The 16,751-nt window shown below is 37.5% G+C and overlaps 1 protein-coding gene across 1 annotated transcript in view; it reads left to right on the top strand.

The window, feature by feature from the left end:
- Window positions 1-16,751, top strand: part of TTC27 (tetratricopeptide repeat domain 27) — a gene marked incomplete at its 5' end in the record, with an annotated part of 112,637 nt that overhangs the window by 80,653 nt on the left and 15,233 nt on the right. The window contains 4 exons of the mRNA XM_084262410.1: window positions 869-991; window positions 6,565-6,792; window positions 12,678-12,776; window positions 14,507-14,559. Coding sequence (XP_084118536.1) covers window positions 869-991; window positions 6,565-6,792; window positions 12,678-12,776; window positions 14,507-14,559 — 503 coding nt within the window. The remainder of the gene's footprint in view (window positions 1-868; window positions 992-6,564; window positions 6,793-12,677; window positions 12,777-14,506; window positions 14,560-16,751) is intronic.

Here is a 16,751-nt window from a genome sequence, read left to right on the forward strand (position 1 = left end):
CTCGTAACCTAGTTAGGTGTCCTTGTAAAGAATGCTCCCATTTGTTTTTGCAAACCAAACTGTATATCTGTCACACATAGTAAATTGTTCTTTCTTACACAGATGAAAACTTATTTGTGATTTTAATCCCCTTCTTTAAAAATAAACAAATGACCAAAGACAATTTTTCAAAGTCATGAAAACATACCCTGTTTATTTTTAAATTTAAAAGATTACTCACTTATTTTCATAAGTACACTGAAATAATAACTGAATTTGCAATAACAAAGAGGCTGACTTATCTGTGAGGAAAACTAAAGTAGAGAGTTGAACCTGAACTCAAATCTAGTATCGATTTGACTAAAAGCTGATCCCCTTTGGCAGTAGCTGTTCTGGCAGTGAGTTCTCACTGGTAACTAAGAAAATTGTATTGGAGCCTTTCTCTCCATCTGAATTTGCACAGGTGCAGGCCACTATGGCAAAGCACTGCTAGAAGAGGCTTTAATGCCCTCCTTCAGCCTGCTTCCCACTCAGCATTCCCAGCATCCTGCTGCAGGTGCGCCATGTGCATCATTTAAGGGGTAGAAATTCAGCTCTGTCAATTCATGCTTGCTATGTGTGTTTCCATCTCTGGATTGTATTGTACACTAGTTCAAAGCAATGAAGCTAGTGATGTGAAAAAACGTCACAAAATTATTTTTCTGTTGATGGGGTGGGTTTTTTGAGGTGCATATGTATAGTAGAGACTCCAACTTGAAGATACAAGAGAATAATTCCATATTCTCTGTCTGCTTCTTGCTGATGTCAGATGTGCCTCTAATATCTTTTTAATATGTAAATAATATTGCCTTACCTATTTTCAGCTACTTGGAATTTCTTATCTTTCCAGCGTCAGCTTGCAAGCTTACTCTTTGAGCTGGGATGCACTAGCTCTGCCTTACAGATATTTGAGGAGCTGGAAATGTGGGAAGATGCAGTAATCTGCTATGAAAGAGCAGGACAGCATGGAAAGGTAAGAAAAATATTTTTTACAGCTGAGATCCTGCCTTGAAATGGGGTATGAAGTATGAAAGACTGTCTGATTTGAGCTGTCAGTTCACTATTGATGCTCACTTCTACAGGTGTATCACGAGGAAAGCTTGTTTATGAATAATGGACACATGACATGAGTCTGTCATAACCTGAGAATACTAAAAAAAATATTTTGGGTAATGACCACATGAGATAGAAGTTGGTAAATGAGAAATAATTTAGGAAGCAGGAAGATTATGGTAGTGATTCTTGAAAATATTCCGGGAAAACTAACAGTTACTGATGAACACCGAGGTGTGATGTGGGCATGTCAGGAAGGCTGTAGCAGTCACTCATTATGGGGTCTTGGAGCTTTGTTTGGAGGGGATATTAGTTTTCTTTCCCAGTTGATTTCAAACTATTAAGTGTAGTTTTTAAAAAAAAACCTTTAAGTAGAACAGCATCAGTGCTTGATATATTTAATTACCTAATATTCAAAGTATAGAATCAAGTATTTGAGATAAGAAATGGCACAAGATTGAAAGGCGTTATTTTATAAGTCCATGTTGGTGATTTCCTGAAATTCTCTGTGATTTCTTTACGATTGCTGCTGCTATGTGTGATCAGCTCCAGACAAAGACAATTTAAAACCATCATCTAACTTTAAGTATCAGTGACAGAATTGTTTAAAAGTGCTGGCAGCAGACTGTAGCAGCTATCCTGATGTTGATTGTTTTGCTGTTACTTATTAGAGGGAAGATTATAGAAAATGATAGCTGGAAGCAATGCCTACTTGTGTGTAGCTTCAGCAGTGTTCTCTTTCTGGTGCAGTATCTCACACATAAAGACAGGAATTCACGCTATCAAGCATTGTTTTCAGAACTTCAATAATTTTCAGAAATAGTTGTTTTCGGACAAAACCATGAGTTTTTTGTTTTCTTCCCTATTTTCTCTCTCTGTTTCATATGTGGCAGCATTAAATATATGAACATATGTGTGCCTTTATGAAGACAAAATCACAAAGACTGTACTTAATTTAAACTTGCAGAATAGAGTTATAACTTCAATTAATAGAAGAAACGCAGAATTTCTCACACTTCCATATTTTTCCTCATTATTGTACACCAATGCATAGATTTTGGTTACTATAAACTGACATACATGTTTTGCAGGCAAGTTCTGTGTCTTATTATACATGCCTCGGGGATAGTGTGCTAATATTCCAATCTTTTCAGTACAGTGGAGAAATAGAGGTCAGTATTTTCCATTTCCTGGAAATGCATTCTGTCCTACTTAGATTCACAAGCTGCCCTTAGGGAATTATGAAAATGGACAGGATATCTGACACAGGAAACTGCCTAGAAATGCTTTCAGAATGAGGGTTTGTGCTGTGCTTTGAAAAACAGAAAATGCTATGTAAGTACTGAATAACAGTAGTGCTGGAAAAAAGCTAGCTTCAAATCCAAAAAGCCATAAAATCAGAAACATTTAGGTGTACACCAAGGGGAATGACTGTTTGTGGTCCTTATCAGAAATCTTTCAGAGCATAAACTGCTTGTATTTATCAAAAATGTTGGGGTTTTGTTTTTAAATGTGGTAGTTACTCTTTTACAAATACAGGAGAATCTTCTTGAACATTATGTTGCTCAGCGGGCGCTTGTTTCAGTAAAGGACTTAAGCACATAGGTGCCTGAAAGAACAGACTATTTCATAAGAGTCTACATGCTTTTCACTCACAACTGCTTTTATATAGAGAACCTGAATTTAAATATTGAAAAATCAAATAAAACAGCCAGATATCAGCAACATCAATGGATTTGATCAGTACTTAAGCATCAGTGTCATATGTTCCTTCTTTGTGCTTTTGAATTATGCGCTGCCAAAGAGACAGAGCATGTAGATAAAGCTGTACTGAGCTCCACGTTGTGCACTTGGGAAATACATGGTTCACCCAGCTGTAACAGGCCATGCAGCAGTGCAAATTTTGCAGATTAAAATGTCACTAGAATTTAGCAAAGTATTTTACACATTTTTTCGTGTTACTAGATATGGCTCTATACTCTGTATTCTGGACAAAGTCAGTAGGAAATGCTAGCAGTAAATGGCTTGCCCAAGGTCATGAGTGAAGCTACAGGGAGGATGCAATGAAAAGTGAAGAGCTGCTTGTCTCTCTCACCACCTCTTCCCATATTCCTCTGTTCTGCTTCTTCATGCTATTTCTGGTAGCCTAGCAAATAACATGCAAGCAGGAAAGATGACAGCATTTTAGGACATACTTTGAACTAGCAAAGCGTTAATTGTCAAATAAAAAAATGATAGACCTGTGAAGAGTGAGGCCAATAGGGTCTTCTAGGAAAAAAAATCAAAAAAGGCATGGGAACATGTGGGTGGGACGGCAAGTAGAGTATAGTCAAATGCAGGATGAATCTTGAACTTGACTTTCCAGGAGTCTCCATAGTTAGTAATAAAAAATGTACCACCTTTTATTTAAGACAGAACCCTCTTTAGGGATTTTTGTGAAGCATTGCCAGTTCAATTCCCATACCAACTGTAGTAGTTCAGAAAGCAAGATAACAGCCTCAGTCCTTCTCATGTTTAAATCAGCAGACATTCTTGCTGAGTGGTGAATTCCACCCATTCTGATGCACACCATTCTGTGAAAACCAGCAGCGTTACAGCCACCCCTGCTCTAGACAGCAAGGGCTATACTGCTTCACTTTTTTTCTTTTTAGGTGACTTTTAATTGCTAGTTCTCTTATCAAAGCTTATTTAATTTAGGTATAATTTTAGTTATAAAGAATGCAAATTAATCATTAATATCTATTTAATGGATAAGAATAAATGTAGTGGTTATATTTTTAATGTTTGCTGCGTGAGCTGTGAAAATGTTTCTTGATATTTTTTATTGTTAAGATCTGTTGTTTGCAGAAGCAGAGTTCTTATCAAAGATCAAATGTGCATTTTTGATAATATTTTACTACAAAGTTAGGAGAAAATACTCATTTTTCTTCACAAAAACCTAGGCAAAATCCAGTTTTAAATAATCTGGTTTTGTACAAGGCAAATTACATTTTTTGAGAATATAATTTTTTTAGCTTGTAATTATGTAAGTCTGTATTGACTTTTAAAGATTTAAGTAATAAAAGGCATTGTAACATGCCAGAGAGTTTATCAGATAGCTCATCAGGTGAAGTAAAAGTCAAATTTCTGCTTATTTAATTCTCTGCTTTATCTGTGTGCTGAAATATTTATATTGGCAATGAAGTCTTGTAAGCTTAGGTCAGAACATGATGGTTTTATGCTCTTAAATGTGTGATACAGTGAGGGAACAGTTGGCTTTCTAGCCTAGTGTATGATTAGTACTAGGCAGTGCCACAGAACAGCAGTGTGAGCTTGGCAGCGCCCTGCAGAGGAGAAGGGAGAGCAGCAGTGTGCAATGCACTTTTCACCCCTGAGCTGATGTTTACACAGCACCTCTTCAATCTTTTTTCTTTACCTGAAAGAGGAAAAAAACAACCCTTACTTTCTGGTGCCTGATGTGATTACTGCAATAATAAAGCACCAGGTTCTCTCTGCTCTAGGAAAAAAATAATCTTAAAGATCTATTATTAATATGTGTTCTTTTAATCTTGTTATAGCAACTAATGGAGGCAGGGAAGGGGAAATAAACTGCCCTTTAACCAAACCCTCTGCTAGTGCAGTCTTGTTAGGCCAAGTTTTCTAGTGCTTTGACTTAGGCTAATTCTAAATTACAGAGTTTCCTTGGCTTTCTTTGGAGAACTGTTCCATAGGCACTTAAAAACACTTGTCATTAAGTTACTTTCCTAATATTCAGCCACTAATTTTCTTCTTAATAAGTTTTCTTTTTTGCTACGTTAAGGCCCCTTTAGTATTTAAACAATACATCCTTCCTTCACGTTTGTGCACTTCAAATATTTATAGACTTTATTGTTACTTTATTTAACAAAAAATATAGCAAGACTAAAGTGTTAACATTACTATGCATTAAATATTTCAAAACAAAGTAATCTTTTAAAGATTCTTTTCAGACAGGATCAGTGAAATTTACTGACTGGAGGAAGAGGAGAAAGAGACTTTGATTGTCTAGAGATCGTTTGAAGGGCAAAGAAAACAGTTCTTACCAAAACAAGAAAAGCAGCACTAATTTCAATGGAGAGATGAACTCGGCTTTCCTTTCAGATATCATAGAAAGAGCAACCACTGTTACAATGTCAAACTTGAATGCTGTGGCAGGCTGCTTGGGATCTTTCTTGGTTCAGATGGTTCAAATAGATCTTTTCTAATAGAATTCTCCCCAGCTGAATTGTCTGTTACATTTTTGCAGCAGGGGACTGAGGTAAGAGATCGGTCTGAACAACAGATCATCTGTCCAGTGTATTTATCTTTTCAAAAAGCCACAGAAAGCAGACTATCTCTTGTTTAAAAGAGAAACAATAACTTTATTGTTAGAGCAAAATAGTGACCCTGAGATAAAGAGCTTTTGAAAGTTGGTCGAAGCCCATAATAGATGTCTGGGAGACCCAGCTTATGTCTTCTTTTCTGTAATGCTGTATATATTCTGAATGTATTTTATCTCAAACATTTATCTAAATTTATAACTTCTGCATTTTATGTAAAAGAGTAGCTTTCCAAAACCAACAGTATGAAAATGAGTGTGTCTGGAGACATAGTATGGAAATAACTATTTTCAGAATAGAGCAATTAGAGGAAAAGGAATGACAGTTGCAAGAGTATTTCTTAGGATATATATAAATCCCACGGGTGATAAACTATTAGGGTTGCACGTACATTAGTGGTGCTGATACTGCATTGCTGTGAAGTAAGTGTAAGTTTGACATCCAGGGCTGATACTGCTCTAGGGACAGAATACACACCTAAGATACAAAAAAAAGGAGCAAGTTGCTTCTTTTTTTAATGGGTAGGGTTTCCTTGGTGCATTAAGCCAAAAACTTTTTTTCACAGTATCACAGGACTGTTTGGGTTGGAAGGGACCTCAAGAGATCATCTAGTTCCAACCCACCTGCCATGGGCAAGGGACACCCTTCACTAGACCAGGTTGTCCAAAGCCTCGTCCAACTTGGCCTTGAACACTGCCAGGGATGGAGCAGCCACAGCTTCTCTGGGCACCCTGTGCCAGGGCCTCACCACCCTCACAGGGAAGAATTTCTTCTAAATCTACCCCCCTTCAGCTTAAGGCCATTACCCCTTGTCCTGTCAGCACATGCCCTTGTAAACAGTCCCTCTCTGGCTTTCGTGTTAGGCCCCTTCAGGTACTGAAGGCTGCTGTAAGGTCTCCCTGGAGCCTTCTCTCCTGCAGGTTGAAGATGTTGAAAGGGGAGCGGGGGAGTTGTTTAAAAGGAACAGTGTGGAAGCAAATTCTCTCTGGACTTTTCTTTGATGCCATGTTGAATCAAGATACCTTTTCCTTACTATCCCTACTTCTTAGTCTTCAACTGATTATTGCAAGGTGCTAAAGTGATATTTGTTCAGGTAGCTGATTAACTGAAAATATTTTTTCCTATTATGTATTGATTTCTCTTTGTTCTTTAACAGGCAGAAGAAATACTCAGGCGGGAGTTAGAGAAAAAGGAAACACCAGCATTATATTGTTTGCTTGGTGATGTTCTTAAAGACCATCAGTACTATGACAAGGCCTGGGAGCTCTCCAGGCACCGCAGTGCCCGTGCCCAGCGGTCCAAAGGCCTCCTCCATCTCCGCAACCGTGAATTCAGGGAATGTGTCGAGTGCTTTGAACGTTCAGTGCAGATCAACCCTATGCAGGTTGGGAAATGATACATATATGGCATTGGTTTACTTGGTGTGTTCCATTTTGAATGATAACACGTTTTTTAAAAAGGCAATTCTGTGCACAGTTGTCAAAGTAGAAGCTTTATTAATATTCTTTGGGAGTTTTTCACCACATAAGTGGAAGCCTGGCTCGCAGTGGTAGCATGATGAAATGAAGATATCCTTTTACATTCAGGTCCTTGCATGCAGTTAACTCTTTACCTGTACAGCTCTTCTATTTCAAAGACATCAAGACATTGAAAATCAATAATTTTATAATCAAATAAATTACAAACACATTTTAAGCCAAATAGTAACAAGAAGAATGCTGGTTAGATTTTAATGAAATTATCCTTTTGCTTTCCCTATTGACTTGGAGTTACAAACTGATTTCTGCATTTTGCAGAAATCTTTTTCAAGTGTTGTGATGTGTCCTGCTCTAGAACTGCACTGAGAAGCATTATGTTACGTTGGGTGATGGCAGTAGTTTTATTACACTAATGCATCAAAACTGAAACCACAGGCAGAACAGTTCTCTTGATGAAACTGGTTATTTTGACATATCCTTTGCAGGCTGTTGTGCAGGCAGTTTTAGTTTCTCAGCCCTTCCCAATAAGGTCTGCCCTGTGAAAGCCCTTGAGAACTTACACCACCTTTGTTGTTCTTTATGTGTATCAGTAGTGTTCTTCATAGCCATTTCCAAGTCCATGCGGAAGTAGAATATTCCCCCTCCTTGCCCTTCAAACGATAGTGCCGAAGCTGCCGTTTTGAGTTCCACATAGCCAGCTGCACTTCTGCTTTAGAAAAATTTATAAGGCCTCGAGCCTTTCAAATTGTTTATCCCCAAGCTTTTTTGTATTTCAGTGATGTATTTAACTCCAGCGAATTAGTCTTGTTCTTATTCAAATAAACTCCAAGTAACTTATAATCACCTTTAGAATGGAAAGCAAAATGAACAAAAATGCTTGACTTGGCTTTCTTTTCTCTTACTGATTCAGGAAATGCCAACAAAATATATATTACTTAGATAAAAAACTTATTGATATGAGGATTATAAAAGGCTTCAGAAGATGACCTACAGGGCTCAAACCAAGATGCTTTTTTATTTTGTTTCCTGTCCAAAAGATGCTTCAAATGAAAGGCAATCCAAGAAAAATAGTCCAGTCCATATAGGAAAGTGAACATTTCCTCCTCTTGTTGCTTAAGAAGCTCTGTTTAAGTTACAGATTGTTTCACACAAACAGACTGAGTAAATGGATAGTGTAGATTGGAACATCACTGTCTTCCAAAGTCTATCTGTATTCTGTCATTACAAAAATTGTTTCCTATTCCAGGATGTCTTGTGGATGAAGAGCAGAGAGGAGGGTGATTCTAGATGCTAGGACTTTTATACAACGAAAATATTAATTAATTATTTGTTCCTAGAATTGTGAATAATTTATCAGATAAAGGATTCCTTAATACAAAGAAATTCTTAGGGTTTTGTGGCAATCAGAAACCTTGTTGATGGAAGGGATTTTTAGACTGCAACAAGTGAGTCCCAAAAATATCTAATGGGTAAAACTATTCTCTGTCGACCCTCTTTTAATCCAGTGTACTCTTTGGCCAACTGGTCTAATTTGGTTGAGATCTCTGAAGTAGGTCTTTGCAATATGAGCCAACCACCATATTAGACTTAAGATGATCAGCAAAGGAATGAAGGTCTTACACTTCAAATATATCTGAAACTCATAATTATTAGCACCGCTGCTCACAGTGTTACTTGCTCCTCTAGTTTGTGCCTAGTGGATGACAGATACATTTCTCTTGCACTTTCACTGTGATCATCTTGCAAGGCTGAACTGAGACAATTCCAGAGATCAAAGAGCTCATGCAGTCAGTTCTCCAGTGGTGAAAGTCTGTGTAACAAAATTTACGGCTTGTTAAATTGTAGATTTATTAATTCTTGTGCTGAGCCATGTATAGGTCTCTATATCCAGTTGCTTCACATTTGAATTTTCCAGAAATAAGAGTGTTCACAGCACCTTTTTTGTACCCACACCATGTCACGGTCTGCAAGAAAAAATAATCCTCTTTTGTGCTAGACTATTTGGCTCATAACTTCTGAGGCTAATTTTCTTGGGTGTGAAGCGAGACAAGCGATCTTCAATTTGGGAAAACAGTCACTCTTTAGAAGCTTGCTTGCCATCAACTACATCTGGAATGTAAACTTTTGGACAATGTAATGAGAGCTTTATTCTCAACAATTCTCCTTCTCATTCATCTTGTAATAATGGAAGTAACTTTCAAGTTGAGGTAGAATGTCTCATGGAAAATGGTGAGAAAAGTCTTTGTACTTAAAATTGTAGCATGTTCTGTCACTGTGTTGTGTTCAAAAGAAACAATTATAAGGGAGATAAATTAAGTAATTATAAAAGTACTCAGCTAGCATTTCACTCAACTAGAGCTCCAAACTTTTTATTGTAATTGCTAACTCCAAAGACTAATTTTGCTCTACAGGTTATAGATTGTTTCTAAGTGAACATTGCTGCACTGAGCATATTGTACTGAAGAGTTTACTGGATTCTGAAAAAATCCTAACTGTAGGTATTTGCCATATGCAAATAGCAGAGTTTGCTTTAAAAATTAAAAAAAAAAAAACAAACCAACCTTTGCTATAAGATTTGGGATTTTTTTTCTTTACAAATAGTCATATATACTGTAATTAGGTTATTTTGGAACAATATTCCCACTAATGTGAGGGAATTGTTTAGACTTTCTTAAAGCTTTTCATAATCATTTAGACTTATTAAAGACTTGCCTGGGAATTCTGGATGGCAAGTTTTAACAATAAATTGTACTCCTTTGCTGGTCACTGTCTTCAGTTTTGAAAAGGATAAAAATTTACAGCTCTTTTTCATGTGTTTTTCCAATCAGTAGCAATATTTGAACCTTTAGCCAGTACAATTTTTCTTATTTCTAAAAAAAACCCATTAACCTAGTTCCACAAGCCTGGACAAAAGTTTTTTGAACTTTGGACAAAGTTTTCCTTACACTGCCTTGCAGTCACTTTCCTCAGAGCAGCTGTTACATCAGCCTGTGGGATCAGTCGATTTCTTGCCCTCCCCAATAAAAAAACAGGAATTCTTACCATTCTTTCCACAAAAAATAGCTTAAGTCTGTTCTTAAATATATTATTAAAGAATCACTGCACTTGTTATATTATGGAAGAAATTAATCCTCCCTTTCAAGTATCTACAGGATGGTAAAATGCCATTTCATTTCTATAGCAGGTCAAAGGCAGTGAACCTTGAATTTTTAGTGGTTTATTCAGTTGGGGTGTTGGTTTGGGTTTTGTTTGTGGGGTTCTTTTTTACACAGCTACTATTATGTCTAGCACACCAGCTTCTAAAGTATGTCCTCCTATTCTTAATAATGTTCTTTATTGTAACAGTTATGATTGTCTAGTCTTTCTAGATCCTTTTTGAATGACAACATGCACTTTATATGCTTGATGATGTTTTCTTTAACATATAGAGATATTCCATCTGCACGACCTGTTCCATTTTCTGTTCTTTATTTTGCCTCCATATCGTAGCATCTCATAAGTGTCCTTGACTTAATTCCCATCCCAGAGAATTTTCAACTCATTCTTGATGGATAAAAGAGGCTTAAAAATGAGATGGACTAAATATTTATTTTCTGTTCATTTTGCCCCTTTTGTTTTTTCCTCATGTGCGGTTTCTTCTTTGAATGGTGAGTTTAAGGATCATGAAAGGTGACAGGCTGGCAATGCTGAAAAGTAGATTTTCATATTTGCCCAGGCCCAATGTGATTGACAGTTCTCACTTCACCTGTTTGTTCATATGCTTTGAGGATAAGCCACCAATGCACACCCTCAAATGAAAAAGGGTATCATCATTGCCAACCTTGCTCAGTTCTTTTCTTGATATCAGGAAACCTGCCCATCAGGGTGCCAGATCTGACAGGGATGAATGTAAGACATTTCTTTACTAGGATCTAAGTTTTGAAGCAGATTAACTAGGAACTCTGTAGCAGATCAATCAGGTATCTTGTTCAAGAAAAAATGGGTCTGATCTGGAGGGAACTGCAAAAATATCTTCTACCAAATTTGCAATTAATCCACAGAAGTAGAAGCCCCTTGAATATGAAACAACAGCTTTATCTGCAACCCTGTAAAATCCTGATGTGCATATGTTTTTAAGGTAATGGTTTTGAGTTTAAATAGCCATCATGGCTTCCTCTGAAGAACTAGAGTTATCAGAATCTGTTGCTTCAAAAGTAATAGCTTTTTTCCTTATTCCGAGAAAACTTCTGTTTCTTTGGCATTCAGAATGGAGAAACGGCTGAGCTTATTGCAGTAGGTAGTACGACCTGGAATGATTTTGCAGCACATGATAAATCTGTTTGATTTTGACTGCATAGGTTTAAACAGCATAATGCTGTCAGGAAGTGTTCCGTGTTGTACTTGGGATTTAATTCTTTTCTGAATTACAGAGCTTTTCTAGTAAGAATTAACCTTGTGGCAAATCAGGAACTTGCTATTGAAGAGCTATGAAAACATGTATTTAATTTACTGTAATTTATGCTTATATTTGATACTATTTACAATTAAATAGGCAGTTTCAGTTGGAAGGAGCCTGCAGCGATCATCTATCTAGTCCATCTAACTGACCACTTCAGGGCAGACCAATTTAAAGCATGACATTAAGGGCATTGTCCCAATACCTCCTAAACACTGACAGGTTTGTGGCCCTGAGCACCTCTCTAGGAAGCCTGTTGCAGTGTCTGACCACCCTCTCAGTATATAAGTGCTTCCTCATGTTTGGTCTATACCTCCCCTGATGCAGCTTTGAACCATTCCCACGCATCCTATCCCTGGACAACAGGCTTGGTATGAGCCATCATACCATACTGTGCTCTGGCAGCCGAGTGTGCAAACCCCCAGCCTGGGGTGCATCAAGCACAGTGTAACCAGCCCATCAAAGGAGGCGATTATCCTGCTGTACCCAGGGTTGGTGCGGCCTCACCCTGAACAGTGAGTGCAGTTCTGGGCCCAACACTTAAGAGGGATGTGGAGGTCTTTGAATGCGTCCAGAGGAGGGCAACCAAGCTGGGGGAAGGGCTGGAAGGCATGTCCTGTGAAGAGTTGCTAAGGACTTTGGTCTTGTCTGGTCTGGAGAAAAGGAGGCTGAGAGGTCACCTCATTGCTCTCTACAGCTTCCTGAAGTGGAGATGTGGAGAGGGAGGTGCTGAGCTCTTCTCCCTGGTTCAGTCCTTGTGGATGAGAGGTTTTTGGTTGTAACAACTAAATACTTACAATGCAAGATTATTGAACTGGTAAAGTTCTGTTCTCTACACAAGGTATCCTTTAAGTACGTTTTCATCTCTAAACATTGCACTGTAGACTAGAGAAGATTGATATTCTGACAAGTAGAAAACCCTGTAACTTTGAAATGTTCATGTTCAGTCAGTAGAAACGTTTCTTGTAAAATGTGGTGTCTGTCAAATCCCTTTCCTAGTATTTGCCATTTGACCTAATTGTAGCACTAAAAAGTCAATGTGGATTTTTCACAAATTAAAGCAAAATATGCAAACCTCTAAATAGCTATTACTGTCTTCCATAAATGAAGATGCACTGTTAAAAATCATTTCTGCTGTGGTTAAATGGTCTTTATCTGTATTTATTCAAACTTTGAACAAAAAATTTTCCTGCATTCTGCATATAGGATATTATTTATTCCAATGCAATGCTACCATGATAGCTGCAAATCAGGTAACAGTAACAATAGGTAATGTGTGTCTGAGTATCCAGGAAAAAATATTTTTGTGTAGAAATGTGTGTGTATGTATGTAATCATCCATTTTTTTCTCTCCAGCTAGGTGTATGGTTTTCCTTGGGCTGCGCATACATTGCTTTAGAAGGCTACGAAGGTGCTGCCAAAGCATTTCAGCGCTGTGTGACATTGGAACCAGATGTATGTACTTTTCAACAAACGATTCAGATGGCTTATCTAAAAGCAACAAGGATGTTTTCATTATAAACAAGCAAAGCAATAATGAAAAACTTGCTTAAACCTTAACCCTTTGAATAAATTAAACTTGCGCATGAAGGATATATTTTTGTCATGAGGCATCATAAAAATACTTGCCCAATACTTAACTCTGTCCAAGTGGATGTGTATGAAAGTTAAGATACTTTTGAGCAGAAATTCCTTTATACTCACAGACACTGCCAGCAGAGAGAAAAGGGAATGAACAAAGTGAGAGCTGTGCTAAAAAGAGAGAGAAAACAAAAAAGAAATCATTAAAATGATTGAATTCTCCTGAAAAAAAAAAAGACATCAAATAAGTGTCTGTATGACAGGTAAATTTGTAACTATGTAGTTCATGAGCACAGGGAGAATGGGGCTTGCCAGCCAGTTTCTCAGGATGCACAAGGCAAACGTGTGCAGTGCTGCAGTTTGAGTGCAACAGTACAGTGAGGTGGCGGAGGCGCCTGCTGGATTACGGTTACCTCTTGAGAATGCACTGGCAGGGCCTTCCTCAAAATGCCTGACTGCCAGCATGGTGCTTGCTTAAAGTTAATGCCACCTACTTGATAGAAACAGAAACTATTATTCATTCTTTTCTCTCAGGGAGAGGAGTGAGAGCACAGTGAAAGGTGACAAAATATTCTTTTTAATTTATGACTAAAATGAAATAGCTTACTTGGTTGTTTGGATGTACTTCTTTTTCCCCTGTATTTAACTGGGATTTTTACTGTATATATTGATTTTTTTTTTAATTCTTTTTGTTTGTTTCAGTTCAGTAGCTTTACTTCTAAGTAGATACTAAAATTTTCTTTACTTGACTGTATTCATATGAACAAGCCAACTGACTTCTCAGGGGTTACGTAGTATCTCTCTTGTGAGTAAAGGATGCTGAGCTGAAACCTATCTTTATACAAAGATCTGCAGCAATGAAATTACTGTTTTCAGTAACTGAGCCTCAAAAAGGTTTCCCAACGTGATTTAAATGCTCTCTGAGGACAGCCTTTGGTACCAGAGTACATTTCATTGCAGTGCTCTGATTCTGTTCTTCAGTGTTATACTAGTTGTCACTTTGCTGAATTTCATGGCACAGCTTCGCCTTTACAGCAGTGTAAGGCTATGGGCAGGACTCGTTTCTGTAGATGGCTCTGCTGGTGTTACCAGAGGAAAGATACCTGAGCACTCTCTAATCCTTTTCTGTAAAAGCAGCCAATAAACACTGAACCCTGGTAGTTCTGCCTGAGATGTGTTGGGGAGAGTCGGATGATTTTTTCCGCTGATAGAAACAGTGCAATGCAGGTAAGTAGCTTCCAGCTAGTGGGAAGTCAGGAGCTGCTGGGAGAAGTCACCTCTCCAGCCATCCCAGGTAGATCCAGAAGGGGATGCCTGTTTACAGTTTAAACTGAAATAAGAGCTGCCTTAGTGTGTTCCTACCAGAAGGCCGTTAATTGATACTTCCATACCTGGTCATTGCCGTAGTCAGTAACAGTTATGCATTTCCATTTTAATACATTATTTTCCATTTCAGTGTAGTATTTTGACTGCCTTGTAGAAAATATGTGTTAATACATGTGATTAGCAAAATTGATGCTATTTTACAGTTGTTTCATTTACATATTTTTATCAAGTAAACGTAAGCGAATAATTTTTTTGGTACTACTTCTTTCTCATTACAGAATGCTGAGGCCTGGAACAATTTATCAACTGCTTATATCAGATTAAAACAGAAGTAAGTACTTAAAAAGGACTATAAGACACTGCTTCCAAAAGAAATAATTAAGATTTCCTTTATTTTTTTGACATTGAGGTTTTTATTTGTATAATGGCATTACCTCCTGTTTTGTAATTCTTATCTCTTCAGTTCTGTCTCCCAGGTTGGATCATTGATAACACACTCAATTTTACAGGAAAATAGAGTTTCATAAGCTTTAGAAAAAGTAGCAATCTCTTACTCTACACTTGTTAAAAGTACTTATGATGTGGTAAATACAACTAGTGCAAAGCATTCATATTAAAGTTGGAAGCTAATTTGACTATGAAGTTAAAAAGATACTTTTTTTTTTCTTTTAGAAAATAAACTATGTATTCAACCCTATGTCAATCCATATGACATCTCAGTAGATTTAAGGAAAAAAGCAGGCAATTAATTTTCTTATATTACAAAAGCAGTTAAAGATCTGTGCACACACTGGTTTGCTTGTTCTTTTCCTTCCAAACTAACCATCAGTACAGGAAGCTTTGACCTAAACAGACTGCCTTGCTTGCTTGGGATTCCAGCTCAACATAATAAAAGTTACTTTTAGACAAAGGATACCTGGAATAACTTAATATTTAAGAAGAATTTTCACATAACTTGTCCCCAAACAATAAAATTAAAAAAAACCTTACTGTTGTAGTTTAACCCAGCAGACAACTAAAACAGCCAGACAGTTGTTCACTCACTGCCCCTGCCAGCAGGATGGGGGAGAGTGTCAAAAAGCAAAAGGTAAAATTCATGGGTTCAGATAAAGGTGTTTGAATAGGACAGAAAAGGAAGAGGTTTTTATCATCATTATTATTGTTATTACAATCTGCAAAACCAGTGATACACATCACAGTTGTTCATCACCCAGAAATGATGCTCAGCTACTGTCTGAGCTGTACTGCCTCCTGGCCAACTTTCCCAGTTATATACTGAGCCTGAGACATCCTTGTATGGTATGGCATATCCCTGGGGTCAGTTTGTCAGCTATCCTGGCTGTGTCCCCTCCCGTGTTCCTGGGTGTGCCCTGCCATCTTGTTGGCAGGGCAGTATAAGAAGCTGAAAAGTCCTTGGCTGCTTGGCCACAACTAAAATATTATGTCTGTTATCAACATTATTCTCATCTCAGCCCTGTGCCAGCTGCTAGTAAGAAAATTATTCCAGCTGAAACTGGAACACCTTTCTCAAATGGATATCAGTTTATGCAGTTTTGCACTCAGGAGGAAAACTGAAAAAGAATAGTAAATTTACATCTAAGTGTTAATCATTAAACAAAGGAAATGTGGGAAACAATATTATAAATGAATTCAAGAGACGGTTTCGTGAGCTAATGAAAGCAGGAGAGAAGAGAAAATGAAGGTTAGAATAGATACTCAAGACAAAAGTAAGACAAATCAAGAGCTTGTTTTAACTCTTTCGTAGTCCCTTTCATCTTCAGCAGTGCCTTGTGAATGCCTCGAGCTGTGGCAAATCCCAGCTTCCATTGTAGCAAAATCCACATAGGAAGAAGCAGATCTCTCTTCTAATATAATCTGTCAAAACTGGGGTCTAAGGGGAAGACTGCTAATAGTAGAAGAGACCCAGCTGTTGGTACATTTACTTGGTAACATCACCCATATCAGAAGAGGTGGAGTGAACGTGAGAGGATCCTGCCTGTGGACCATTGTGCTGTTAGCTAGGCCTAATGACCTGTTTTCCTGCAATGATTTTGTTCTTACCAGTCAGCTCTCTTTGTGTGTAACTTGTTAAATACTACAGGCTTAGATTGGCAGTTATTTACATTTTTCCTTGACCCAGCTATTCCAAACTTTTAATGGCCTGTTCCTCTACTGAGACACTCCCTTTTCCTAGCTGGGATATTTATACTCTCCTCGACCCTCCTTTTTGAAACTCAGCTGACAATTTTTTTGAGCCGTCTTTTTTGAGAGACAGCACTTTTAGCAACTTATTCAAGCAACAGAACAAGTGAACTGCAAATTTTGATAACAAGCCATCTTTATATGATCTTTATTAAGAAGAGATTTATTATGATACTTCCCCAAAGATTTTTACCAGCCTGGGAAAATTCTGTTTCAAGTTTTCATTTAAAGAAACTTAACCCTTTGTCTTTTTTCTACATATCATGACTGTTCAGCTGAGAGTAAGCTTCAATCTCTTAAAGTACTAATAACCATATGGTT

The sequence above is a fragment of the Gallinula chloropus genome (genome assembly GCF_964237585.1).
Source record: "Gallinula chloropus genome assembly, chromosome: 3".
NCBI lineage: Eukaryota > Metazoa > Chordata > Aves > Gruiformes > Rallidae > Gallinula > Gallinula chloropus.